The sequence below is a fragment of the Hippocampus comes genome, unplaced genomic scaffold, assembly GCF_001891065.2.
Source record: "Hippocampus comes isolate QL1 unplaced genomic scaffold, H_comes_QL1_v1.1 scaffold275, whole genome shotgun sequence".
Classification (NCBI taxonomy): domain Eukaryota; kingdom Metazoa; phylum Chordata; class Actinopteri; order Syngnathiformes; family Syngnathidae; genus Hippocampus; species Hippocampus comes.
Window position 1 is genome coordinate 424212 of NW_017804971.1, and position 27243 is coordinate 451454.

Below are 27243 nucleotides of genomic sequence, written 5' to 3' on the forward strand. Positions count from 1 at the left end.
CCCCCCCCCCCCCCCCATCCCGCGGGCCCCTCCCGTGCGTAGCTGTCACCTTCCGGCACCCGCTCAGTCCCTATTAAGAACGACAGCCCATCTGCCGCCTGCCCCGCTAACAGCTCCCGTCGCTAACGCTAACGTCTACACACAAGTCCATCCGCTCACTCAACACACACACACACACACACACACACACACACACTGAGCCCCATCTGCCCTGATGCTGACACGAAACCAACATCACACACCTTTCGCCATGGTTTTGTGAAGCTTTGTGATTATCCTGCATAATAATTTAATTACAAACTGTACAAAATGTTTTTAGCATTTATTTGTTTGCATCAGTGTCATTTTCCAGTAACATTAGCAAGAGCGTATGCATGAACCACTGCAGTGACGCACTTTCAGAACAGTCCACGCCGCGAACATGGCATGAATGCTGCATTCCCGGGATAAGCGTCAGGGCACATCATTTGCACTTCATTTTTAAATACAAATGGTTTTTTTTCGTGTTGCCCAAGAGTTTTCAACTTTTATGATCTCCCTCAAATGTACACTTGCCGAACTATTGGCATGAAGGAGTTTTTTTCAAGTGAACTCCTGAAAGCACAGGTTCCTCTAGCGCTCTTTTCAAAATCATTTGAGGAATATTATTTTCATAAAACTCATTAATAAAAACAAGCCTTTTTCGAGTAAGCCTAACCCTTGATCTCTGACTACTGAACTTTGTATGAACTCCCTAAAACACAATCTACTCTAAAATACACACGCAAAACAATTTGGACGAGAATCTTATGTGGTTTTAATAGCCTGCATGCAGTCAATTAAGTTTTTACGTCAGTTTTCCGTTTGTATGAACTCCCTAAAAACACACCCTTCTCTAAAATACACACGCAAAACAATTTGGATGAGAATCTTATGTGGTCTTAATAGCGTGCATGCAGTCAATTAAGTTTTTACGTCAGTTTTCCACTCAATGCGGTGCTTTTGTTTTTTGCATGAACTCCCTCACACACACACACACACACACACATGGCCATAACACGCAGAACAGCATTCGACGCTGTTATTTCAATTTGCTTTGCAATATGTTCCGACGGCCTCTATACATTTAAAAGGCAGAATAGGAACTTGTCAGTTATCACCAGAGGTGTGGGACTGTTTTGCATTAACTCCCTCACACCCACACACACGGCCGTAACACGCAGAACAGCATTCGAGGCTGTTATTTCAATTTGCTATGCAATATGTTCTGACGGCCTCTAGACATTTAAAAGGCAGAATAGGAACTTGTCAGTTATCACCAGAGGTGTGGGACGAGGTCACTGTTGTTCCTGTTCCTGGGTTTCAGCTGATCAATTCAGCTGTTAAATCATTCCCCCTGGCCATTTTCTAATGAATGGAATTCACAGTTAATCTGACCAAGCGTATATTCAGAGTGAGAGCCAGCCGTAATCAGAATAAAATACTACAATTTGGATTTTCTGCAGTTACATTGTTTGATGCGTGTTGTGATGACATCACACTGCCAAGCAGGGTAATTAGGGTGCAGTCTGTGTGTGAGTTGGCATTTGTTTCCTTCAGGGGTAGGTGCCTTTTGCATTAGTAAGAATGGCAACTGTCTCATCAATCACTACATCTGCATGTCACCCACAAACACACACACACACACACACACACACACACACACACACACTGACATGGTCATTCTATTCACAGATGGGCCAGCAACACATGAGCGACTCACTGAGCCACACACACAAACACACACACACACACACACACACACACACACACACACACACACACACACACACGTATGCGCAGTGTAGTCTAGGCTGCAATCGGATGAGCAGAGTAACAGTTTCCATTAACAATGTTTACATTAAATTACAAGAGGAATTCGTGTCTTTTTGGTTTGATTGTTTTAAATGCGGAATGAATTAAAATAAATCAAAGCTCCACCCAAAAGATACTGTATGCTGTACATCATTTTGTCAGACTGCTTTCTGTCCAAAATGTGTGGGAATGAAGAAATACAATTTCTGATCAAATATATATCAACAACATTTCAATAAGGAAATTGTTAACTATGCCATATAGAGGAAGTAATGGGATTCAAACTAGCATCATAGTGGAAATGCCTCTGTTGGTGATGACAGCCAGGACAATATCAAGTGGGAAAAAAACAAACAAACAAATACTATGAAGTGTTTTCTGTCTATATAGCATTGTGACACGGCAAGCAAAGCCAATAAGAGTGCTGAGCAGCAAGATATCGATTGGTCCTATTCACCCGAGTGGAACTAAAACCAACAAATTACACAACCCCACCCTCCACCTTTCACTCTCTACATGGAGGGAGGGGCAAAGGCGTCACGGGTGACTTCTGGGTTGGTTTGGTCGTCACCTACTTGCTCTGTAGTTACAGTTCACAATATTAGCTTCACCGACAGTAGCTAATAGGATTCATGAGATTTTAACAATATTGATCATTGTATTTAACAGTGGTGTCTAACTGTATTGTAACACACCCAAATAATCATGTTTTTCTTGTGTATTTCAGTTACCTTATTTAGCGTCATGACAGTGGCACAATTTGCTTTCACGTCAGCAAAAGTCCCTTTTTTTGTGGCCCGTCTGTTATAATCAATTAAGTTTTTAGCAAAGGAGAATTTTGATTGCATTGACTGCAATGACCTTATCATTCCGGCGATAACCTCTCCCCTGACACTGCACTGCCTTTGATTTCACACATCGTGCGTCGCCCTCCAGGGCTTTTTGCTTTTTAGTCCCTCCGTCAGATGGCCTTATTCACAGCGAGAACAGCCTCAACCAGGCAGCCTGGTTGACAAGAGCACATATTGAAACATTTAGACACCAAAGCCGCATGTTTAAATGGTCATTGTGTGGTTGTTCACTATACATCCATGTTTAGCTCCTCAAAATGAAATATTTTCGGCATGTATGCATAGTTACTGTGTAAGATCATGCATGCATGAATATGTCATGAATAAAATTTGACTTCCGTTTGTCTGTTTAGTTACCATCTAATTCATGCCTTACATACTGAAATTGTCAAATGTTTTAATGTTGTTTATTGCTGAACCAAATAGTTAGCATAAAAGCATAATTGCCTTAGGTTTTTTTTTTTAACTCTCAAGATTACCAAGAGGAAAGAATAACATTTATCGCAAACACATTTTTTTTAATGATAGTGACAATGAGTTAAATATGACTATGTAACTATGCGATTAGGCTGCCATGATTTGATGTACTTGCTTGTCAGTTAAAAAGATCGGCATCTTTTTGGAAAAAAAAAATAATCCCAAATCAAAAAGGCCACTGCTGTCTTCCAGAATGAACTTATCGAAGGGCCCACTAGTGAACAGCAGCACTGACGACAGCTCCAAGTCGACGTACGGTAAATGCGGCGCTGGCGCCTGGAGGATGCACCAGAGCTACGAGCCCCTCGAGGCCAACCACATGAGAGACCCACATGCCCTCTACAACCCAAGGTAACACCCGTGATAGGACCGTCTTCATTTCGGTCCTTTTGCAAGACATCATAGGCCACCATCGCATTGTTGTTTCAGTGACATTTTCCATCGTAGTCATTTTGGCATAATAAATCAGTACATGGAAGGACAGAAATGGAAATGTTCCAGGACTGATTTTTTTAAAATCCAAATTAGGACTTTTCCCCTTTGACACAATCTCCTTGGAGCCGAATGCAATTAGCCAGCATTTCCGCCAAATCTTCATGCCCTTTTCGAATCCTTTTCCTGGACCCCCCGCAGCTCTGTCATCATAGCCATCTTGATGTTGTCCATTTCTTCAAAACGGATCCTCATGATGAGCCCATTGAGCTTGGGACTGAGGGGGTGGGGCTTGGTTGCGTGGTGCAATCATACGGAGCCAATTTCAGTGAGTTGTAAGGTGGCTTCAGCACAATAACAGTCTAATTGACAAGGAACTGTCAGATGCTCAGGACATTGTGAGGTGAAGCAGCCACAAGTTAGTCTGGCCCCCAAAAAATCTAGAAAGAAAACATTACAATTTTGGTGTTTGAAGGTGAAGGTTCAGCAATTAATTTCCCCTTGTTTGTGGAACAATCTACTCGCCAGAATCAGAATGGTACCACCCATCTCTTCACCATTCTCGCTAAACCAGGAAGTATCTTGCTCTCTTTGGTTCGGCCCTGGTGGATGTCTGCATTCTTAGTTGGTCATGACAACAAAAGAAAAACAAACAAATGTATTGAAGGCCCTAGTGACGTACAATGTAATCCTCCATAGTGTCGGATGTCATGCTCAGCGAAAGTCGAGAGGAAACTACTGAACACTGCTTCATTCTTCTCATCATTACTCTTGAAATTGTATATTTTTACATTCTATGTGGGACATCTTCCCCACAACTGGTTTCATTTTCAAGCTCAAGGACAAATCAATAATACAAATAAGCCTTGAAACAAACTTTAACTCACTCCTACCAAGCAAAATGAAACTGTGGGCTTCCGTATTTAGAAGCACAACTGTAAATACGCCACTTGTTTCATGTCTAAACACAGCGAGCGCATTCCTTGTCCTCTCTCGCTGCCTGACGTTTCTCTCTTGTTCAGTCTTTTAATCATTCTGAGTTTGTGCGGCAAAGCCACAGAGACGCCATATTGTCATTGTAAGTATGCGATTTGCTCCTCATTAGCACTCTATGGTTTGATTGTGTTGTGGGATTTATGCATACATGTAGTACACGTAATTGCAGCTTGTTGTCTTCGTTGCTATATGCGTCGACCCAAAACCTATTTGACCTGATGGGCTGGAATTGTGAATGATCGCTGAATTTATTTCACCACCTGTTGCCATGCTATCGATCAAGGACTGTATTGTCGGGCTGAAACTTGCAAAGCACTTCGGTTTTAAGTGTGCGTCAGCGCGCGCACATGCATGTGTGTGTGTGTGTGTGTGTGTGTGTGTGTGTGTGTTTGTGTGTAGACTGGAAGTCTTAGGCCAATAGGATTTCAGGGTTAGTCTGGGTCAAGCCAATTAGAGGTCTGGCGAGCCTTTCTCACGCAGTCTCTCAGCCAATCATGGAGGGGAGCACAACAAGCACCCTTTGTGTGTGTGTGTGTGGGGGGGGGGTGCCATTACCTTGGCCAGAGACACTGTATTAAATTTGAAAAATGTTGGAGTCAAACTATATTTGACACACGTCACTTCATCAGATACAATCAAATGATATCCAACGCAAGATTTGGAAAATTCTGATAGACACCATCAGAGTGGTTTACAACTGCAAGAGCCGTTTCTAATGTTTTGCCCCTTATGTGTTGCAAAATAAGACAACCAAATGATTAGAAACACAGTATTGGGACTCTGAACCGCAGATTAAGTGAATTATGTATTTATTTTTTATATTGAATTCTTCTGTGCTTATCCTGGGTGCTATCAAAAAGAAAATAATTGATTAAAAATCAACGTGATCATTTTCCACATTCACACTTGAGCAGAAGGCCAGCATCAGATCGCATGAGCACTCATGTCAGGTTGTGCGACCGCCGACTGTGTTGATGGGATTTATTTACACTGTTTACAGCACACACATGCACACTGTAATTGCAGCATGCAAGGTTCGACATTGCAAACGGTTCCAAAATAGTTCAAAAACCTTAAAATTGCAGACTGTGATTCCACGAGAAAGTGCGTTACAATTCATGTTGTCAAGCTTTGAGAAAAAAAATAAATAAAATCAAACACCAAATCATTTAATATATAAAGAAAAAAATGTTTCGATACTTCCACATTTAATTAGTTGTTATTTTGTTGGATTACATATTTTCCGCTATTTTAACACATTTTCAGATGGTGCCATAAAGTTGAAAGTTAATTCGGGGGATATGTTTAATTTGCATTTGGAATTCTGCTGTTTTCAGTGGACGACAGCAATTTTATTCCCCTTTTTTATTTAGGCCATCAAACCATGGGAATGTGATTAATGTCAGCCAGCCACGCGCCACTGGCGCGTGCACACACACGCGCGCACACGGACACACACACACACATAACTGATACACACATTGACTTGCCGTAAACTGAGTCCAATGTAATCATAATGATAAAGCAGATTGCCTTAACACACAGCTGGGCCACACAACAGCTCCGCGAGCATGCATGTGCGCATGAGAGTGTGTGTGTACACACACACACATAAATGTAGTGTGTGTGTAAAAATGTGTATATATGTATGTGTGTGTGTGTGTGTGTGTGTGTGTGTGTGTGCGTGTGTGTGTGTGTGGACAACGCTGATTGGATTGCAGATTTATAGAAGAGGATTACTGGCGGAGCAGAGAGAGAGCGAGAGGGAGAAAGAGAGAGACAGACTTTCAGACACTCACCTCTCATTAACTTCCACCCCCTTCACCTCTGCTCGCACACACATACAAACAGACACACACACACACACACACACACACACACACACACACACACACACACACGCACACACACTTAAACAGAAACAAACATACATAGTGGAGGTCACATGTCAATGCATATTCCTCCCTGCAAAACAGTGGAGAGTAAGAACAGATGCAGTAGACAGTGGCACAGGCAGTGGGCCCTCCAACAAACCTGATTATGAGTGGATGTGAATTAGATTCCTTAACAGATGGTCCGGACACCAAGCTCGAAGGTGCATGGGCCAGAGTGAGAGGAGGGAGGGAGGGGAGAGGAGGTGAGGGTACAAGGGAGGTAGAAGCAGCAAGATCAGGGGCAGAGAGGAGGAGAAATGTCAGCAGAATTTGACCATCATCATAAAATGTGCTGCGGCCAAATATACTGGATGTTGGTTCCTGGTGAACATTTTTCTTTCTCGTTCTTCACCTCCATGAACACATCTGTTCCGATTAATTGGTAATATTAAGATCTAGAATTGTCATGACTAGAGCACAGACTTAAGAATCCTAATTGAGATCAACAGCAAACCGTAACCCTTTGTCGTGAAATGCTGCACGTGTGAATTTTGTCAATCGGGAGTCAGACAACACTCACAGAGAAATGTCTTTTCAGATGGAGACAAAAGTGTAACAAGAGAATACATATGACAAGGAGCACAAGAAAACTGGACTGAAACTAAAGTGAACCTAATCCAAACAAACAAAAACACAAATTACATGAACCAGAGCACTTTTCGTGATTTTGTGCCTTGCTCAATGGCACCGAAGCTCTCCCCCCTAAACTTGGAACCTTTGTCCGATTTTCATCACATTCTTTGGGTACTATTCTTATTGATGAGAAAGCATCAGAAATGGTAACCGGGATGCTATGGTGGTGAAGCCCGTGAGCATCACACTCAAATGGTTCCGTGTTCAAATCCCGTCCGTGGTGTGGCGTTTATGCTTGTGCTAATTTCCTCAAGGTACCCCCGATTCCTCCCATATTTCCTCAATTCTCTAGCGGCATGAATGGTTGCCAAGTCTCGGGTATTACCTCGGATAGCTCACCCGCCACCCTAATGATGACAATTAGTATAGAAAATGGGTAGATGGAGGGGAAGAGAGAATATTTAGGGAGCATTTTTGAGTTTTTGGGCCGGTGTGCCTTATTGCCCATCGTTCCTCCGGTCGTCCCTGACTGTGATGGATAGGTGTAAATCATGACAATCCTGTCGTGACAGCCCAATTTCCTCCAATCTGATCTGCTTAAAGAATTCAGCTCACTTGTGTCTCCTTGCCTCCATTTCTACTTATCCTCTTCTGCACTCGGCCCGCTTCTCATTCCCTCAAATGTACTCCCGTTTTACTGCGCACACTCCGCTCTTCGCTTTTACGGGCCCTCTCTCTCTCTCTCTCTCTCTCTTTCTCTCTCTCTCTCTCTCTCTCTCTCTCTCTCTCTCTCCCCCGTTTCCCTCCACATTTCCTCCTTGTCGCTTCTCCACATCCTGCCCTCCCGCTCCCTCCCGTGTCACATTTGAAAGCCCTGTCATATTTATGAGACTGGAAATCCTCTTTCACCATCTGCTTAATAAAAAAAATGTGCTTTTAATCCGATTCGGCATATTTTGTTTTTTTTAAAGTGCTTATTTTTATTATACTTCTGTGCAATTTCATCGGTTGCCCAGCTCTCTATCTTGTCCAAGTGTGACGGAGCGGGAAGAGAAATGTCACGGGAAGTGTGTGGGGAAAGGCTCTTGCACCGCAAATACTTGATGATAACGCTTTGAATACACGCATACTCGCACACGTACACATGCACACACACACTCACACGAGACGAACACTAACCTTGATTTCTGACCTTTCTTTTCTAAATGCACCAGCCAATTTCCATCCTTATTTGCATGTGCATTTCCTCGGATCAAGTCATTACTCATTTACCTCAATTAGATTTTTTGGGGGGGTGGGGGGGTGGTGGGGGCACAAGTTGAGTACATTTCATGACTGTGCTCGTAAGTCCAAGCACTTGTATCACAAATCATCTCCCAGTTGAAACGAATGGAAATGTCATGAAACCATTCCCGGCTTTCCAAACAACCCGACAAAGTATTTTGGGTTGCGAAAATAGCACTCGATCATATTGTACTTTATGAAATGATAGCAAAATAGCCCATATTAAAAAGAATGTAAAGAGTTAAACAGTTGGTGTTTCATAATTTAATGCTTCAATTCAATTCATTCAATCCACCATGCTGCTCCTTCTTGTGTCCCTGCCTTTAACATGCAGGGCAGTATAATGCAGTCATACAGACCCAGATGAGTAAATAAGCACTTCTTTTTGGGATTCAGCCAACTGCAATCATAATAGCTGTTTCTTTTTTCACAGAGGATAAAGAATATATACCCGTGAGTATTGCTGTATCGTCTTTCGACATGTGTTGCCGCACTGTTGGTCTCCCAGTATCTATTATTTAAATGGTTATGAAGTGGCACGCTGTATCACACAGGCAGCTGTTTCTGATATTTTGCTGAATTAAGATTGTGTCAGTGTACCTAATATTGTGGATCGTCGGTGCATGTGTTCATTTCTCCTCTTTTTGAGGTTTTCGGCCGTGTTCTTCCAGTGGACAACTACCCTCATGAACACAATGACACCCAGCTGATAAAAAAGACAGAAGGAGGGCTTTGCGAGGAAAAGCTGAGGGGTGAGGTGGGGGCAAAGGGAGAAGAGAGCGAGGATGGGGTACATGGTGACAAAGATAGCAGTAGACAGCAACACATTTATCAGCTAGTGCTCACCAGAAAATGACCTAAATCATTACGATTCTCATCTGACAGCGTTTGAACCCCAAACAAGCTCTCCCTGCTCATGTGTTGACACACACACTGTCAAATCCAGCTCATCTTTTATGACACTCACACACTAGGAAGGGGAATGTTTCCATTTCCAATGTAGAAGAAAGCCCCTTGCAGTGGGATCGGTTTGAACATCTGCACCGTGTGACGACGGACTCAAAATTCCTCAGTCGCCAGCCGCTGTTTGGAAAGCTCATAATTCCTAATCAATAGCGTTTGCCTGAGCTTGCCCTGCGTGTGTGCGCACACCCCTGGCTGCTCATCCATTCACTTGTGGAGAATGTGGGTGTGTAAACTTTACAAACCCCAGGATGCATCCTAATAGCCTCACCAGTGGGCCTCTTGTAAGTCTTAGCCCTCATCACAATGCACTGCGTGGCATCTACGTGTGTGTGTGTGTGTGTGTGTGTGTGTGTGTGTGTGTGTGTGTGTGTGTGTGTGTGTCTGTATATACAATTGTGTTGTGTTCTTGTGACTTTTCAGGGTGGGGGGGGTCATACACAGGAACACTGGATTGTTACAAACATGTTTGCATTTTAACCTCATCTGGGTGTATTCGAATTTTTGCCCCTATGTGCTCATGATTTTTTTTTTCCCGTTAACATTTTTGTAATTTATTGCTTTATATTCAAGTGGGATATTGAGGATAATTTCAATGATCATAATAATAATATGCAAAAAATCTATTACATGCACATGTATTTTTACAATCGTAATTTTGAGAAATCGCTAATTATATTACATGGGTCGCGCCTCACTTAACAGGAGGCAGATTTTTTGGGTGGCAGAGCACCACATGGCGATTAACAGTCTAACACTGCATCAACAGCGCCTCTGCTGGTTGAAGTCAAGTAATGCACTCCACTGCCTAATTGCTTCAAGACAATTACTCAACCACTCCCACACAATAAAAAGGATTCTTAACAATCGTTTTAGTCCTCCATGTGTAGGATTCAGCACCGATGCTGTCCTGCCTTTTCTGGAAATAACTTTCTTACTTTGTACTAAATTGGTTTTAAAAAAAGGGCTTACAGTGCCACCTGTTTCTTGTGTATTCTCTTGTTAACCTCAAAATGCACATGAACACAGAATCACTTTCAAAATGACTCTTTTCAATATGTTCTTTTGAATGTACAATACCTGTAAAGATAGATATTCATCACTCCGGAATATAACGTTACACGTGCTGGTTTTACTGTCCGACAGCCCAGAGGGCAGAAAGCGTGTTCGCCATTATGGGATTGATTGTATGTAATCAGGGGTTTACTTTGCAACCAATGAAGAGAATTACAGGTTTCCTGCATGCCTAACACTGTAACAATTGATCTGTTCCCTGGTGTGTGTGTGTTTGATGTGTGGTGGAAAGAGTGTGTTTGTGCGAGATGTCGAAATGCCAAGAAAAGGCCCAAAAGATGATAGAATGAGGGCTCAGTAGGAGAGAAAATGCTTTGAATCAACTCTCGCTGTTGGATTTTATTTTCCTCTATCCACTTTTATCCGGTGTAACAACTATAATCATCTACACAATGTGACTACAAATAAACAGAAGCTAACACACCAGCAAAAGGTTGGGGCCCCCATTTTTTGGGGGGATGGACTAATGCTGCATTTAATACCGCTGCAAAGTAGGAAATATCACACTTTAGAGCATATGCAGTCCATAATCTGTATTTTTCACTTTTTTGACCAAATGACATCATACTAAGAGTACATTTCAGCGCACCAATTTCCATATATGGTTTTGCATTACCTGTAAATACAGATACATATTTGCATGTTTTGTTCTCTTAATGTACGATTTGCATTTGCTCCTCTGTCATTGGCTGGTGACTTGTCCAGGGTCTACCCCACCTCTTGCCCAAAGTCAGCTGGTATAGGCTGCATGGTTGGATGGAAGGATGGGTAAATGGTTGTCTTTGCATTACATCTTTGTGAAGTTGGAATGGTTCAAGTTGTCCCCACTTCTAGACTCTTGCAATTCATTTGCACCTTTTCTAGTTTGAGCTCTGGAATTTCTGAATTTACAGTTCTCTTGAATTTAATTTTCATCCAGTGACAACTCTTCTTAAGTACCACCGGTTTAACCACCAATTTACTTTTTTACTAGTTTGCGCCATCAGCTGAACTATATGTACAAGCAAGCATAACTGAAACAACAGGGCTGATCCAATGACAGGCTGAGACACTTTTCAAATAGATATCCTGTACAGAATACATTTCCCTGTGAACCACCAGCATGTGCAGTCCGTGTGGTGTTTTGCATGCAGGCACCCTCACACAGATTGAGCTAACCAGCTGACAAGCAGTTCGGCAACCCTGCAACACAAGCCCTCGAAAAGGCAATTCAGCTTATTGATGAAATCATTTTATTCATTTGACTATGGAAATATAAAAGGACTTTCTTTGACTTCTCTCCTTTGTCCATTCTTTAATTCAATGTATTTTCCCATCTTTCTTTCCATTCCAAAGCATTGCTAGTATCGTACAGATAGAATTGTGACAACTTTTTTTTTTGCTTATTGGACTGTGTGTTCTTATCAGCATGGTGAGCACAATGCTCGGTGTGATGGAAAGGTATTAGCCAGCCTGCGGTGGCGACATTGTCAGCACTTCTACCGTCTCTTCCTCTAATGCTTTCTTCAGCCTCTTTTGCTTTCCCTCGCTCCTCCCCCTCCTCCCCTCCACGCCTCCTCCTCTTCTTCTTCGTATAGATTGGATTTTCGACTTATGTTTGTTAAATGCGTTTTCCTACAAATGGCTTTCATTGACTTACCGTTATTGTTTAAACAAAGGCTTTTGGGCTCCCGTTCCCTTCACATTTGTACTGTTGAAAGTTTTTTTGTGGATGTTGTGAGATGAACACTATTTCCGGTATTTGCTCTTATTTGAATGATGAGAAATGACTATACTCCCTTTGCTGTTTTTGCGATTCCCTTGTCAATTCTAGTCGGAACGATTCATGTTACCACACACTTTGCGAGCACAACGTGTGGCAATGGTCACTAGCAAAACCTTTTTTAACAATAATCTGAGTTTTTGTATTGAATGATGATTTTTTTTTAAATATATATATATGTATATATATATATATATATATATATATATATATATATATATATATATATATATATATATATATATATATATATATATATATATATATATCGTCAACAACCCCACACTGTTGTGATAGTAAGCATAGCCTGAGGTTCATATCTTGAATATTGTGCTATTTGGATCTCGTTTCAGCCCAAGTAAGTTTCAGTAATAGTAGTTGTTTTTCACAGTGGGTAATTAATACCCGTGAGCACTGTTGTATTGTCTGTCCACGTGTTGCGCCACCATTTGTGCTCAAATATCTATTACAGTACTTAAAAAAGGTTAAAACACCACAACACGGTTGCTATTCGTTACCCTGTCTATGGACTTTTGTATTATTTGTGACCATTAAACTACAGTAAATGGATTTTCCCAAGGCGAAGACGTGTGGTATATGGTGTTTTGGTGTAAGCTCCTACACTACTCACTGTCAAGACATTATATTTTTGGACATTTTTTTTCCTTCTTTGGTGCTCCAGCACAACTTCTACAATTCTCAGACAATTCGCACACAATTTCTGAAGGAAATGCAATTTGCTCTCAAGATGATCTTACAGTGAAGGTCTCTGATTTGCTCCAGGGGATTTTCTTTTCTGTTTCTTTAGGTGGGTTGAAAACAGTTTGGAGTTGTTTTCCATCTCACTTTGGAGGCAGCAGTCCACAGACTTCACATAATAGAACAGTTTGCGCCGAAAAAGCACGGAGACAGAGTGAGGCAGAGTGGCTCTAATACGATGATTGTATGTTTGCCTCAGCCAGTTGTCAGGCCGCTGCATCAGGCTGCCACTCTAATGACAGCTTGTCATGGCATGCTGGACCACCTTCACTCACAACACTAAGACAAAACACAGGTTCCCTCCTTCTTCCGCTTCTTTTCTCCTCTCCAAACATTGCTCTGTTCTCTCTGTTACTCGCTAGTCCCTCAAGAAGAGAAGGATAATATACAGACAAGAGCAAAGGCAAGAAAGAGAAAATAACAGGGATTGAGCAGGGATGGAGAAAAGGCAAGGCAGTAATCTTGACCTCTTTTTGATGTGTGTGTTGGTGTGTGTGGATGCACTGTCTCACACTAAGGGACAGGTAAATTGACCTCCTCAATATTTGATTTCCACACAACACTTAGGAGTTGTGCAACACTTAGCTAGACGTAAGGCACAACCGAAAATGGATCCAATCTGTCACTCCCCATTTAAAATAAACTTAGTTAAATGGTCCAGGAAGGAAGTTCCTCACCCCAAGACTGGAGGTTTTTTTCATGATTGACAAAGTCGGAGAGGTATTTAGTTAACAATGTCTTTATTATTGTGGTTGTCGTTGGTTGCATAAAAGTTCATCGTGTCATCAAGAGAACTGCTGGTAATATGTTGTTCCACACTTTCACCTATACAAGCCAATAAACTGTGAGCAACACAGTTTTACAGCACTGAAAACTCCAATTAAAATATTAATATTATGGTAATGTGTCATGTTTGTTTTTCAGGTACACCAAAGAAAAGCATTATTAATCATCTAAATGCATATATAACTGCTAACAAACATGGAGGGAAAAAAAATGCAAAACTCGTGGTGTTCTACTGCACAGCAACAGTTTGGCTTTTTATTTTCATCGTCAAAATATATGTATTTGTCCACCTGAAGTTTGGATAGCAGATTAGCTGGCATTGATAAGAAGTTTCCATGACAAAGAAAATTAGCTTATTGTTACTTAATGAGAAAGGTAAGATTTTGAACAGGAGTGGTCCAATGACAGGTCCCTGTGGGACACCATAACTAATTATTTCACATTCACAGCATCATCTTTGTGAATCCAGCAAGGTGGACTTAAACAAACTCATGGCATTTTCTGTAGATATCATGTAATATGATAGTGGTTGGCAGATTTGCCGTACAGTTTTGAGGTTCTGGGGTCGACTCTCATCTCAGGCGCGCTTTAATTTAGCATGCTTCTCCAGGCTCTCTGCTGCATTCCCAAAAACTTAAATGTATGGTTAAATGACGACCAAACTCTCATTGAACACATTGAGAGTCAATCTAAACTATAAATATCAAGGCAACATATTTTGCATACGTGTTTTTATATTGGAGATCATTTGATGATCAGTGAGTGTCGCGATAATGTGTTAATTCGATGTAAAACGAAACTAAACTCTTGAAACGACACAAGCAAAACAAGGATACATACTGGCATCGCCTCGTAAGGCTCAACTTGCGTCTTTGAGCGCACCTCTCCAGACCTCCCCTCTTTATATAAATCTTTTTCAACACTTAAAAACATAAAGGAGAGATGAGCGCCAAGCCTTTCCTCCACTTTCAACGCTCATCCGGGGAGCACACAGGCACAATAAGATTGCTCTTTCAGCAGCGAGCCGCCGCTACATAGCGACATAATTATACTGATAACATACATACATAAATGCATTCAACCTCTCGCTCGGCACAGTGCACTGACTGATTTCTTAATCTTCTTTCCTCCACTTCTCCACCTCCTCGCATGTCCTCCCATTCTTTTTTGATTCCTCCCCCTTGCAGGGCCATTATTTTTCATTTATAAGCAGGGAGAAAAGGTGCGAGGGAAGAGAAAGGTGCGAGAAAGGAGAAAAAGAGAAAAAATGGGATCTTTTGGCACTTAAACTCTTTCACTTAATGGCACTCGGAGAGATTGACGTCGGAAAGGGAGGGACACAAAAGTGCATAAAGAGTGAGATTAAATCATCGCCATCACGTCATCTGCTTAAATGGCTCTGCTGCCTTTTTTTCTGTCATCACTGTGTTTTCATTCCCTTCAGCGTATGAATCAGAATGATCCATCACCATCCCATCATTCATTTCTGCCACCCATTCTAATACCTTCCCCTGCCTGTATATACACACTATATGTCCTCTTCCCTGTCTTGATTTGGATCCAGAAACTTTTTCCTTCATCCTTAACCAAAGGCCTGCCTGAGCATCAGATAAATGGATTTATTAGCATTGCTGGATAGCACAAAGCTTCCATTAATGGACACGCTGAATTAGAAGGACTTGGGCAGAGGAAGAAATAGTGGATGGTTAAAATCTGTCTTTTAGTCTTTTAAGACACGCCTTACCATTCTGTAGCCGCCTTGATTGCACACCTTTATCACTCAGTGTAGACGTTATTTTCTGTTGGAATTAAGGGAGCAGAACACACTTGAGTGCATAAAATCTGCATCAATACCCGGGATCCATTTTCTGTCTCTTATGCACAGAGATCCTGCAAAATTGTAGCAATAGAGCGATAACAGTGACACCGCATTCCACAACAAAGTAATCACGTCACGTTTTTGTTTTTTTTTTTTTAACAGCGACAATAGCTTTCAACACAACAGGGTTGGAGGAGAGGAGAATTCCCTTTGTATGTAGGCAAAATTATTTACATATTGTCAGGATGTGGCCATCCATTGAGTAGCATTACTTTGTCATTGTTCCTGTGTAAAGGCTAACTGTAAGGATGGGAGAGTACCAATACCGGGTAGTGGTATCGGACTGATGCCCAGACTAAAGGAATTTGTTGGTACTCACGGCAGCTGAAATCAGCACTCTCTGCCCTCTTGTGGCCATTTTACAATCAGGAACTAAAGGCATACATGTCTGACAGGTGCGCATGAAGATGTACAACCACATATTTTGATTGGCACTTTTTCTGGCCATTGCATTGTATTTTACAAACGTATGAAAAAAAAGATAATCGAAAATGAATTGACCTTAATTAGATGCAACTTACAGAAAAATGTTCTCGTGGGATATATCAGTCTATCTTTGAAATTAGCGGTCTTTTTTTTTTTTAAACGTATGTATCAAAGTACTAGTGGTATCAGTACTTGGTATCAGTATTCAAGAGTGAATTACTCATCATGGTATCGGTGTGAGAAAAAGTGGTATCAAAAATCCCTTGTTAACCACCATACTTGTTCTACCTTCAATCGATAACATGCTAGTGTCATTCCAATTAAATTCCAATTTTCTTTCCTGATAATGTCTATCTCCCTCTTTGGTTGTCAGTCAGCCTACCTGTTTTCCTTGTCTATATCCATTCCCTGTCCCCAACCCCCACTCGAGCCTTCCTTCGCCCAAGCAGGCCATTCTTCGTCAAGACACTGTCTGTGTTTTATGGGTCCCAGTAGAACGGGGATCTTTTACAGGCCGACTGGACTTTAGAAGCCCCTCGTTGAGCAGCGTCCTGCCTTAATTAAAAACCCCTTTTGTGCATTCTGCTTTTAACAATGACGAGAGAGAGAGAAGGGAAAGGAGGGTGAGTTTTAGTGGCAGAGTGAGAGAAAGAGCGCGGCAATGCAAAGACCAAGAGAAAGAGATAGATGGCGGTGAATAGAAGGTGATAGGGAGACAGGCAGAAAGATAGTCAAGTGGACAAAGAATAGGAAGAGGAAATATCGACAGCATGAAGATAGTTGTTAATTACAATTGGCATTAACAACACTCTCCTTTGGGAGTCTGTAAAAGAAGATTTGGGAGAAACAGGGAGAAACAATTTGATCCTGAAAGGAAATGTTATTGTTGTTTTGTCAACTATTCTGTGCAGCTCCTAAATTCTTCAGCCACCAGTGTGTATTTGTAAGCGTGGTTGAGTGTGTGTGCGTTTGGCTGTCTTTGTGATGATGGAGCAGCAAAGAGGCTGCTTACTGATTACCTTCATGTTGAACAAGCGCCTATTGACTGGCGCGTGACGGATGAGCGACCGGCCCCAAGCATGCTCATGTGCTGGCTGTGTGCATGTGAATGTCTGAGCCTCCCTGCTGCTCTGTCCTACACAGGCTGCCCCTGGTGGTTCCCTGTTGTCCTTTTTTTATTTATTATATATATTTTTTTCTACCACCGATATTCTCTTTGTCAAATGAAAGAGGGGGAAAAAAAGCCTCACGATGGATGGATTTTTAAGAGCTTTGTAGCTTGTGAGGAAGCATACATAAGCAGAGAGACACGACCTGGAATCAATTAATGAATCAATTCCGGGATTGGTCTTCGGCCCCTTTGAATCTTAATTGTTCATCTGACCAAGACATTTCGGACAAGTCTATGCTTCTTCTAACTGGGTGGGAACAATTTGGAGAAGGATGTTTTTCTCTTACACAAAAGTGTGCTACATCAAGAATAGCGGCAAAGATTGGCTCCCTGTTACGCTCCGTTTTTCACTTCTAGTTGTTGTAATGTCCATGTAGCCCAATATTTGTCCTCAGAAGTTCTGATTCTGAACATATCAGTCAGAACGAAGAGAGACAACAGAAAACAACACTGAATCAGAACACGACTCACTTGTATTTACTTCTCAGTACGTGGTTGTTGTTTAGGAGGCAACTTTTATTGATGAAACTGGGGACTACTACATAGCTAAAGTACATTCACGGCAACAATATTCATATATTATCTAATATATTCATCGTCTTGTTATGGTTTTGCTTTCCTCCCTCAGGCTTCTCTGCAGAATGTCCAGTAAGGAGCGCCACCTAGAGTCCAACTGTCCGTCCTCGTATATAAAGACTGAGCCATCTAGCCCCGCATCCCTGACCGACAGTCTAAACCACCACTCCCCCGGCGGTTCCAGTGACGCATCAGGCTCCTATTCGTCCACCATGAACGGCCACCCCAACGGTTTAGACTCCCCGAGTCTCTATGGCTCCGGCGCGGGGCCCTTGGGTCCCGCCGGCGGCCCCGGATCAAAGCGCTACGAGGACTGTTCATCAACGATTGGGGAAGATTCCCAGATAAAGTGCGAGTACATGTTGAATTCCATGCCCAAGAGGTTGTGTCTGGTGTGCGGGGACATTGCTTCTGGCTACCACTATGGTGTGGCATCATGTGAGGCCTGCAAGGCCTTCTTCAAACGCACCATTCAAGGTTGGTTCCCATTTTCCCTCTTTATCTGTGAGCAATTTATCTCTTGTCTGCTTGCATTTCTGCCATTTAGATTAGATGCACTTAATGTCAAAGTGAGGTTGGTGCTGAAATGGTTTGAGGTTCAATGCCTTGTGTATCAGTAGTGCTTGGATGTTATACTGCTGTCCCTCAAGAAACCATTCTCAGTCCCCTTTTTTTTTTTTTTATTACCAATCTATAACAAAATTTTATTGGAAACGTTGACAAACTATACTTTCCCAAGCAATTTTTAAGTAACATGTAAGCATTCTGTCATACAAGTGTAAAAATAAGCTAGCACTTTTAGTAAATCATTGAAGCAATGTTCTGCAGATTAGCGTGGCTGCGACATCTAACTTTTTAAACTTGTGTGAATGTAGAATAGAAGAGGGCTACTGTAAGAATAAAACATTCGGCGCTTAACTTGCATGCTGACTCACTCATAAATATGTAAATAAGTAAAATAGCCAAAGAAGAAATGGACGATGAAACTGTCATAGTCTTGAATTGAAGTCTTGTGAAAAATGCTGAGGACTTAATTAGAAATCCACAGTTTAGGTGACTTTAAATTTGGTCCAAGTGAATCTTTTTAAAAGACTGTGCTCTGACAATACAAATGGAGTTACAAAAGATATAGAATTGCTTTTAAATATTCAATCTTGAAGTTACAAATGTAATTGTAAAATACATTCACTTTAACATGCGCTGATCATGTATATTGATTTGTAAACACTGGCATTTTTTACGAAATCACACATAATGCACATCCTGGATATGTAGCATATGCATTTGTTTCAGCTCTGTTATTTTAGGCATATTTGAATCTAGCGTTCATGTTTCTCCCTCTACTATTATTTATTTTTCCAAGACGCATGTGTCGACACACCCTAATACGAGTACCAATCCAGCTTCATGCTTGGATCCAGGCACACCCTCAGGTGCACCCTCAACCATGACCTGTCATTTTAAGAGCAAAAAGCAATTTCCACGATCTATTTGCATTGACAGAGCTAACCTCCAAACGCTTGACACCAACAGTGTTGGCAATCCGCCTGGTATCTCGGTGATCATATCGAGTCACACCATGGTCACAGGTCATGTCTAGGGGCGAAGAGTTCAGGTTAGGAGGAGAGGAGAGAGGGGATGAGCAATAATCCACATGATGAGCGGAGTAGCGGGAATTAGGTTCGCTAATCCTTTGTGCCACTCTTGTTAAATCTTCAAGTGGGTTCGCACGTATTTGGACCACGCTATTGTCCTCTCAGTTACACTTATCTCTGAGCACTAAAACACAACTATACATCATAAATGGACCATTGATCTTTTTTTTTTTTTTAATGGTCACTTTTATGACATAATGTTCAAATGGCCCTAAGTTTTTATTGTGGAAAGGTAACCACACATTAACAGGAAATGGGATACCTGCTGCAAGTTATTCAGCTATTTCAGAAAGGAGTGCAGTATTGTCAAGTGGAAGACATAAAAATATTTACAATTTCAAAAATGAATTCACTCTCCGAACAATTGGCTGGTGTTTTTCTTGAGGTCTACGAGAACAAAGGTATAGAGCAGGGGTCACCAACGTGGTGCCCGCGGGCAAAAGGTAGCCCGTGAGGACCACACCAATAGCCTGCCAGTGCAAGGATTGTCATTTGCTAGTGGAAATTATGATTTAAAAATGCAAACACTGGCAGTATTGTGAGACATCTTTAAGATGATCAGAGCCTGAAAATTAAAATCATTAAGTATTAAAAAAAAAACATTCTAATATTATTAAATGTAATTGTACAAATGTTATTTCAGACGTGTATCAATGTGGTAGCCCTTCACACAATCAGGACACAGGAAGTAGCTCTCACTCTCAAAAATGTTGGTGACCTCTGGTGTAGACCATTTCTCTAGTGCAACATTGCAAACTGGAGCATCCTCCAATTGTTTATACTTTATAGGGCTCAGAAACCTTTCTGAAAATGTAAAGGGCTTCCGGTTTGATACATATTCCTGAAATAGCAATAAAACAAATACATTTGCTCAAATTACCTACAATTATGCTTTTTAATAATTCATGATATTTATCTACAATATGTGGAGATAGAAGTGTACTGGCAAATAAACACTACAGCAAATTTGAACAGGTTAAAATGAAACTGTTTTGTTCACCAAAAATACGAAATCCAATGTACTTTGGTTTTCCCAGTGGATGCAAAGAACAGTCTCTCTGGCAGTGTTAATTAAAAAAAAACAAAAACACCTTAGTAAAGTCCACATTCATTTATTCGTTCAATTTTATTAGGTTGTCCAATGCGGTCGCTGGTGAATGTCGATTACCAACCAGATTAGCTCAAGTTAGTGAAGACTAATAGGCCCGTCAGTCAGGTCAGTACGCATGTCAGTCATCTTGCTACAGGAAAACTCTGCTTCCAAGCAGTCAGCCAGCGGTCATGCCGTCATTGATCTATTGAGTCAGTCAGTCAGTCATATCAGACAGGATTCATCTATCTACCATTCCATCCATCCACGTATCCGTCGCTGCTTTCTTTTGCTTCTGATAAGCAGCTTTCCCAGTAAAACCCAAGAGAGAGGGCCCAAAAGAGGGGGGCCAAGACGCAGGGGGATGAAGGTCTTATATCCACGAGATGCTCACTACCAGCAGATGACCTGTATGTGTTTATTATGGGATGAGACCAGGCCACGGTCCCTGCCCGACAAAGAGATTGGGCCGCACATATGTCGAGATAAACGCACAAACTCCCACTTAAATAGACTGTCACACACACCTCACACGCACCCGTATACACATGACCTTGTAATCACGCCGTGTGTTGCTTTGACCCGTAATTCATTCGCGATTGCTGCCCTGTCCAAACTGTCCACGTGGCCCATTTCATTTGGAGAGCTTGTTAAAAGTTCAATAGGTGAGGACTCGCTTACAGATTAAACACAAGCGCACCGCCACTGTCTAGATATGATGCCGAGCTTATTTGGCAGTGTGACCTTGTGTGTCCGCCTCACTCTTGTTCCATCATTTTCACTCCACTTGTAATCCCCAGCCTTCCTTTGCTGTAGCTATATACTGCAGGTCACGCAGGCTGGAGGTCACAGTACGTGAGTACTATAGGGCCACTGTCACGAAAGGTTCACATATGGACACTTCATTTACAGTATTTAAATAAATTTAGAAAAAAAGTTCAGAAAATGCAGCATAATGACAGGAGTTTCTAATGTTTTGGAAACAACAGTACCTTGACTTTACTACTTTTTGAAGTTATGAGCTGTCACTATGTTAATATTTTGAGTGTGTGTAGCAATCCCAAATTTTTATTTCAAGCCAGCTTCAGATTTGTCACCGCTTGATTGAAGTGATTAAAAAAAAAAAAAAAAAGGTCGCCAATCAACTTTCAATCCGTTTCTGCAACTCAACTCATCTTTACATAACGCTTTCACAGCAAAATGATAACACTGACAATGAGCATGGAGACGTCGCTCGCACTGAACTATCCGTGTGGTAAATGGCCAAGCGGAAATAAAAAACGTTTGCTATGTTACATTTATTTTATGGTGTTTTTACATTCTATTTTACAATACAATGATGTTTTTTCCCTAATTAAAAACATTTGTGGGCACGGGGCTGGAAGAAATGCATGGTGTTTCAATTCATATCAATGCGAACCAATTCTTTTTCCAACTTGTTTATACCATTTTATGGAGATTTAGATATCATTACAGTTCATATGTTTGGCTTGCGTCATGTTTTTGACCTTCTGGAGCAAATGGGTCATGACATTATCATTGGCCAGCATGCAAGCCAAACTTTTCCACACAGTGTCTGTGCACATTGGCTTGTGTACATATTAGTAATACCGGTGTGCATACGTGCCTGTGTTTATGCATGGGTTGTGTGTATCGAAGTTGTGCGGCTTGGCTGGAAGCGGGGCCGGGCTCAGATGGGCAGTGGCAGCCATATTGGTATGTTTCAAGCCATTAGCCAATAAAACCGCAGGTAATCACCAAAAAAGCACCTCCAGCTGGACAGGGAGGAGACTGTGGAGTGGAAAATAAGCCAAAGAGTGAAGGAAGAAGAGAAGGTGAAGAAGCTTTGGAAGGGACAATACCTGTGTAAGGGGATTTTTGGAATGGAAATGATGGAGGATGGTGGCCAGGCGTGAAGATGTGTAGAGTTTGCGTTTTGTACGTTATGTGTGTGTGTGTTTGTGTGCGCATCGCAGCATGGGGGGAAGTGGCTGTGGCAGCTGCTGTTTCTGTGGCGTCAGTCCAGCAACACCTGACAACGTGCATATATCACCCCCTTATTGAGAGAGGGGGATACATAAAGACGAGTGTGGCTGTGGAATGACGGGATGAAATGAGATGAGAGCCACAGTGTCAGAGGTAGAAAACCAAAGATGGTTTTCGCTCAGACAAAGTGGCAGTGAAAGACAGAATTGTAAATATATATCAAATCCTAAAAGGTGTAGATGAGATGCAAACAGTTGGATTGGTAACTTGAGTGTGTGCTCAAGATGCAAACAACACTACCGGCACTCACTACTTTAAGTCTATTCAAGAGGCCTACAATGTTGTGATTTCTTCCAAAGGAAATATCACGTCAAACAATGAGGTTACCATCTTAGTACCAGTACCTGTCCAGGCAGAGCCCTCACTTTGAATCATCTATGCTTGTTTACATGCCTGGATAGATGACGTTAGAAACGTCCAAACTCTTCAAAGTCCAGGTTGCAAAGACGAGTGCCTGCATATTGATATCACTCTTCCCAAGAGAGGCATCTTTATGATGAAGTTTTCCATTTGTTATCAGTGAATGACACACCCAGTAACTAATTCTGGTATGGCCACTATTTGATAAAATACAATAGCAATCTCCACACTGTAAATAACACAACTTGTATTTTTGGGGGGGATAAAACAGTTACTCATGTTGGAACATCTTTAAAACATAGATTATTAAAATTGATGCCAACAATGTTAGCTAGCACAACAAAGCAAGCAAGTTGTTTGCTCCAAAACAATTTGCTGAGTTGTTTTTACGTATAGCTTTAAGTTGGGGGACAATACAAGGGGCAGTTAGTTCTGTGGACTCATATTTCTTTGTTGAAAAGGTGGGAAGGCTAATTTTCACATTAGCAAAAGTTAAAATGTTTTTTTTTTTTAATTGCCCAATTTAAAGTTGTATTGAAGTTTGCTGCCTTGAAATTTTGAGTTCACTCATATTTTTTTTTCAATTCATATTCCTACTTAGACTCGGTTACTGTAATTTCTGGATGACTTAGATCCCGATTTAAAGGCCCAACAGCTAAATTTAGCCATAAAAAGTAATACAAAGTTATAACACGGAATATTTGCAAAGAAATGTGTCACGCAGATGGATCTTTTTAAACTTTTAATTATCCTCAACACCAGTAAACTTTTTTCTCTTTTTTTTAATCACATAAAGCAGACGATAGCTAGTTACAAAGTAGCCTTACAGAAAAGTAATTGATCGCTGCGTCCATAGTTGTTTACGTACTTGAAAATGGCAGAGTCCTGCCAGCGCTCATCTGCGATGGGAGAACTTATTTTAGTCCACTTCTCTGTATTGCGTCGAATTAAAAAAAACCAAAAAACTCCATCTTGATGAATCACATGATGTTTACCTCGATCTGTTCGCCAGACGGCTGTAAAACATCTGTTCCAATTAATGCAGCGAGGCATGTAAACGGCACATTGGAATAGACCACGTCGGATGTAAACAGCATATTCATTTGGTTTGGTCATTCAGTTTCATTCTAATTGGAATACAAGGCGCCATGTAAACCATGACTCATATGAAGATACAGTTTGAGCGCGACCTCAGACAGTCCGCTGTGACATGTTCGGCAAATCCATTGGTCAGATGTGACGAGACGATCTTTCAATGTATTGGCGGAATGAATGCCGTTCGTATAAATCCGTAAATTAACTGCATCACATTTTTCAAAGAGTGAGGGGGAAAAAAATAGCAGTTTGTAGTCTAGAAAATACAGTCAGTATTTTTTGACAAGCTTTTTTTTTAAATGTATTTTTGCTGACATCCTATTTATGTAATGCCAATAGAATTATCAATCAAATGTATCAAAGGTTGGAAAGCATGTGCATCACTCCACAATAATAGCTCAATTCATCGCCTACTGTATATCGCACACTTTGTCGATTCAAAAGAGCAGTCATGTTAAACCGACTCCACACTGGTGGTCAATTGTCATGCAGCACGTGGACACACACACACACGCCTCAAAGGAGATTGCAGGGGATTTGAAGCCCTCATATATCCCCCCTCACGGACACCGACAGTCTGCACGTTATACAAAGAAGCCTCCGAGAAGAATCATTGGGTTCTATAAGCCCAGCTTCAGTGTCCAAGAACAGGCGTCTAGGCAGAACTAAAGACACGCACGCTCCTGTGGAGCTATTACATCCTGCTGTTCTTGTTCGTACATTTTAACCTCTCTCCATGAAGGATGTCGTAGCATACAAAGAGCATCCAGCCTGCTCGCTATTCACATTTCATAGTCCTTCAAGCCGACATAATATGTTTACTATGAAGCGTCCTTCATGAAAACCAGTTTTGAGTCCAGGTGCTGCAAATCACCTGCCTAAGTGTCTCTTTAGCACACTTATTCATTTAGCTAGCTTGTGTGCACTAACGAGGCCCATTACGGCCTAAGGTTTGGTGTCATTAGCACATCTAGCCTTAGCGCTAAGTAATTGCTGAATTAATGTGCTCCACCAGTATCTTCCGCATTGCGAGCTACCCTGTTCCATTAACGGCGTCTATTAGGTTTCCCCGGTGTTTAGCATGTTTAGCCAGTTACTTTCACTAACATGGCCAATTAACGAGGGTCTTGTTAGCCATTAAGACCAGTTTGCGCATTTAGCCTTTTCCCAAGCTAACTAGCCCCCTTAATCAACAGAGTAATGAGAAAACATCCTCCCCACAGCAGCAGTCGATAGTAATCACTATTTATTCTCTTTCACTGGGAGACACTTGAGCTTACTCGGCTTCTGGAGCAATGTACTTCTGGAGGAACGAGAACAATCCGGGTTTTTTTTTCCTTTTTTCTTTTTTTATGCTTTACAAATCACTTTTGTTACTGGTCTCTCTAAAATACATATCTGGCCTAACGTCACCTGAAAATGGGTACAAAACGTTTGAAAGGGAGCTGTAAATCACGATCTAACAGGTACGAGACAAGTAACGGAAGAAAGAAATCTCTTGAATTTAGAGGATGGTAAAGAAGAGAAATTGACACATGAAGGTGAATATAAGTAGAAAAATACAAATGTTTTTGAGTATGTGGTTAGTTTACATCATAGCAGTGTGACACGCCAGTTATTTGGACATAAAGGAATGTATCCCGCACCCAAATTCAACTAAGACAGGCTCCAGCTGTCTGTAGTGAGGACAAGCCAGATATAAATTGGGATGGGCGATTTTGGTGATCAAGCATGCTACCTATGTATTGTATTAGCCTCTTGGGTCTCTCTGATGTTTTTTTTTTTTTTTTTTTCGAGAGCCACGGTTTTTCACTTAACGGACTTAGATCAGCTAAGATTCTTATCCTCAGCTGTGAGCCACTGCTAGTGAGTGGTCTGCAGTTGGTCACGCAACCTGTCTGAGGCACCTGCACCTACACGCGTGTGAGGTGTACACCTATACAACGTACTTCAGCAGAATACACTTCTCCCCAAGTTAATGTACATTTTCAATTATGTTCCACAAAATACCAGCCCTGTAAAGAAGCAGTCATCAGAATTGGTTCTTAAGACATCGCTGCTTGCATCAAATGGATGCTCAATCTCGTACAAACTTATTTTTCTTCTCTTTGTCTCTTTCAGCTTGTCCAAATAGGAAACTACATTTCCAGAATATAACTGTCTCCCTTATGCTTTTCCCCCTCCTCAGGCAACATCGAATATAGCTGTCCAGCCACCAACGAGTGTGAAATCACCAAGAGGAGACGCAAGTCATGCCAGGCCTGCCGCTTCATGAAGTGTCTGACTGTGGGCATGCTGAGGGAGGGTAAGGGAAAAGGTCTCTTCCTAATCTTTCTCCGTTAGCTATGAGCGAACACAACATTGCAGTCGCAGTAATGACGAGTGAGGTTGCGTTCAAATACAAAACAAGCCCGCCCAATCAACCAAAGGCGGCAAGGATTTAGTTGGAGAATCTGATCAAATGTGTTCATTTTGCTTCTTTTTCCGTCTTCAATTTGTTTATAGACTTGTGGATGGCAATAGAATTAGTTCTTCATGGTCATAGAAGTTTAAAATACGAAGCAGGTCAAGTTTGAAGTAACATTTCAGCATCGTCAGTAGTGACATCATACAATTATTGTTCTAACACTTAAAACTACAAATTTATGCATGAGTATCACTTTCTGCGCCAAAAATCCCTCTTGTCAATTTCACACATTTTCTGTGAAAAGCAGAAAAAGTGCAAAACATTCTTTAAGCTACAGTTTTCGAGGCAACGGGGAGTGTGAAGGGGGTGATTTTGGCCTCTGGATTTTTGTTCAGTTTTTTAGAACCACATTTTCCTTAAAAAGTCGAATTCAGATTTGTTCAAAAGCTTGGGGTGCTTGGCCTCCCACTATTTTCAAGTAATTCAACAACAAACGAAATAACACTTTAAAAAAAAAAGACATTGCCTGACTATTTGTACAAATTAGCTTGCTTTCATTCACTTGTTACACAGACTTTGTCTGTCTTCATGCATGGCACTCACTTTCTACACACACATACACCAGCATGCATACGACATGTATGTTATGTCTGAATGAGGTAACATTAGTTGCTCCAGCAGTGCTGAAAACGAACAACTGATATGACTGCTCTCGCACCGCTTTGATTAAATACACTCATTTCTCCTCTTCACACTCCCCTGGTACCTCTAACTCTTTCTCTGCCTTTGGTCTTCCCACCTCTGACCTTTCCAC

General features: G+C 41.4%; 1 protein-coding gene across 7 annotated transcripts in view; it reads left to right on the top strand.

Annotated features, from left to right (window-relative positions):
• The window catches only part of esrrga (estrogen-related receptor gamma a), a 119235-nt gene that overhangs the window by 49408 nt on the left and 42584 nt on the right, over positions 1-27243 (top strand). For 4 of the 7 annotated variants that reach the window (XM_019890777.1, XM_019890751.1, XM_019890769.1 and 1 more), the window contains exons 2-4: positions 3354-3512; positions 17829-18253; positions 26211-26339. In XM_019890777.1, coding sequence (XP_019746336.1) covers positions 3355-3512; positions 17829-18253; positions 26211-26339 — 712 coding nt within the window. In that variant the 5' untranslated portion in view covers position 3354. Of the gene's footprint in view, positions 1-3353; positions 3513-4582; positions 4672-17828; positions 18254-26210; positions 26340-27243 lie in introns of those variants that run through there. The other 3 variants (XM_019890760.1, XM_019890742.1, XM_019890786.1) reach the window with 2 other exon arrangements.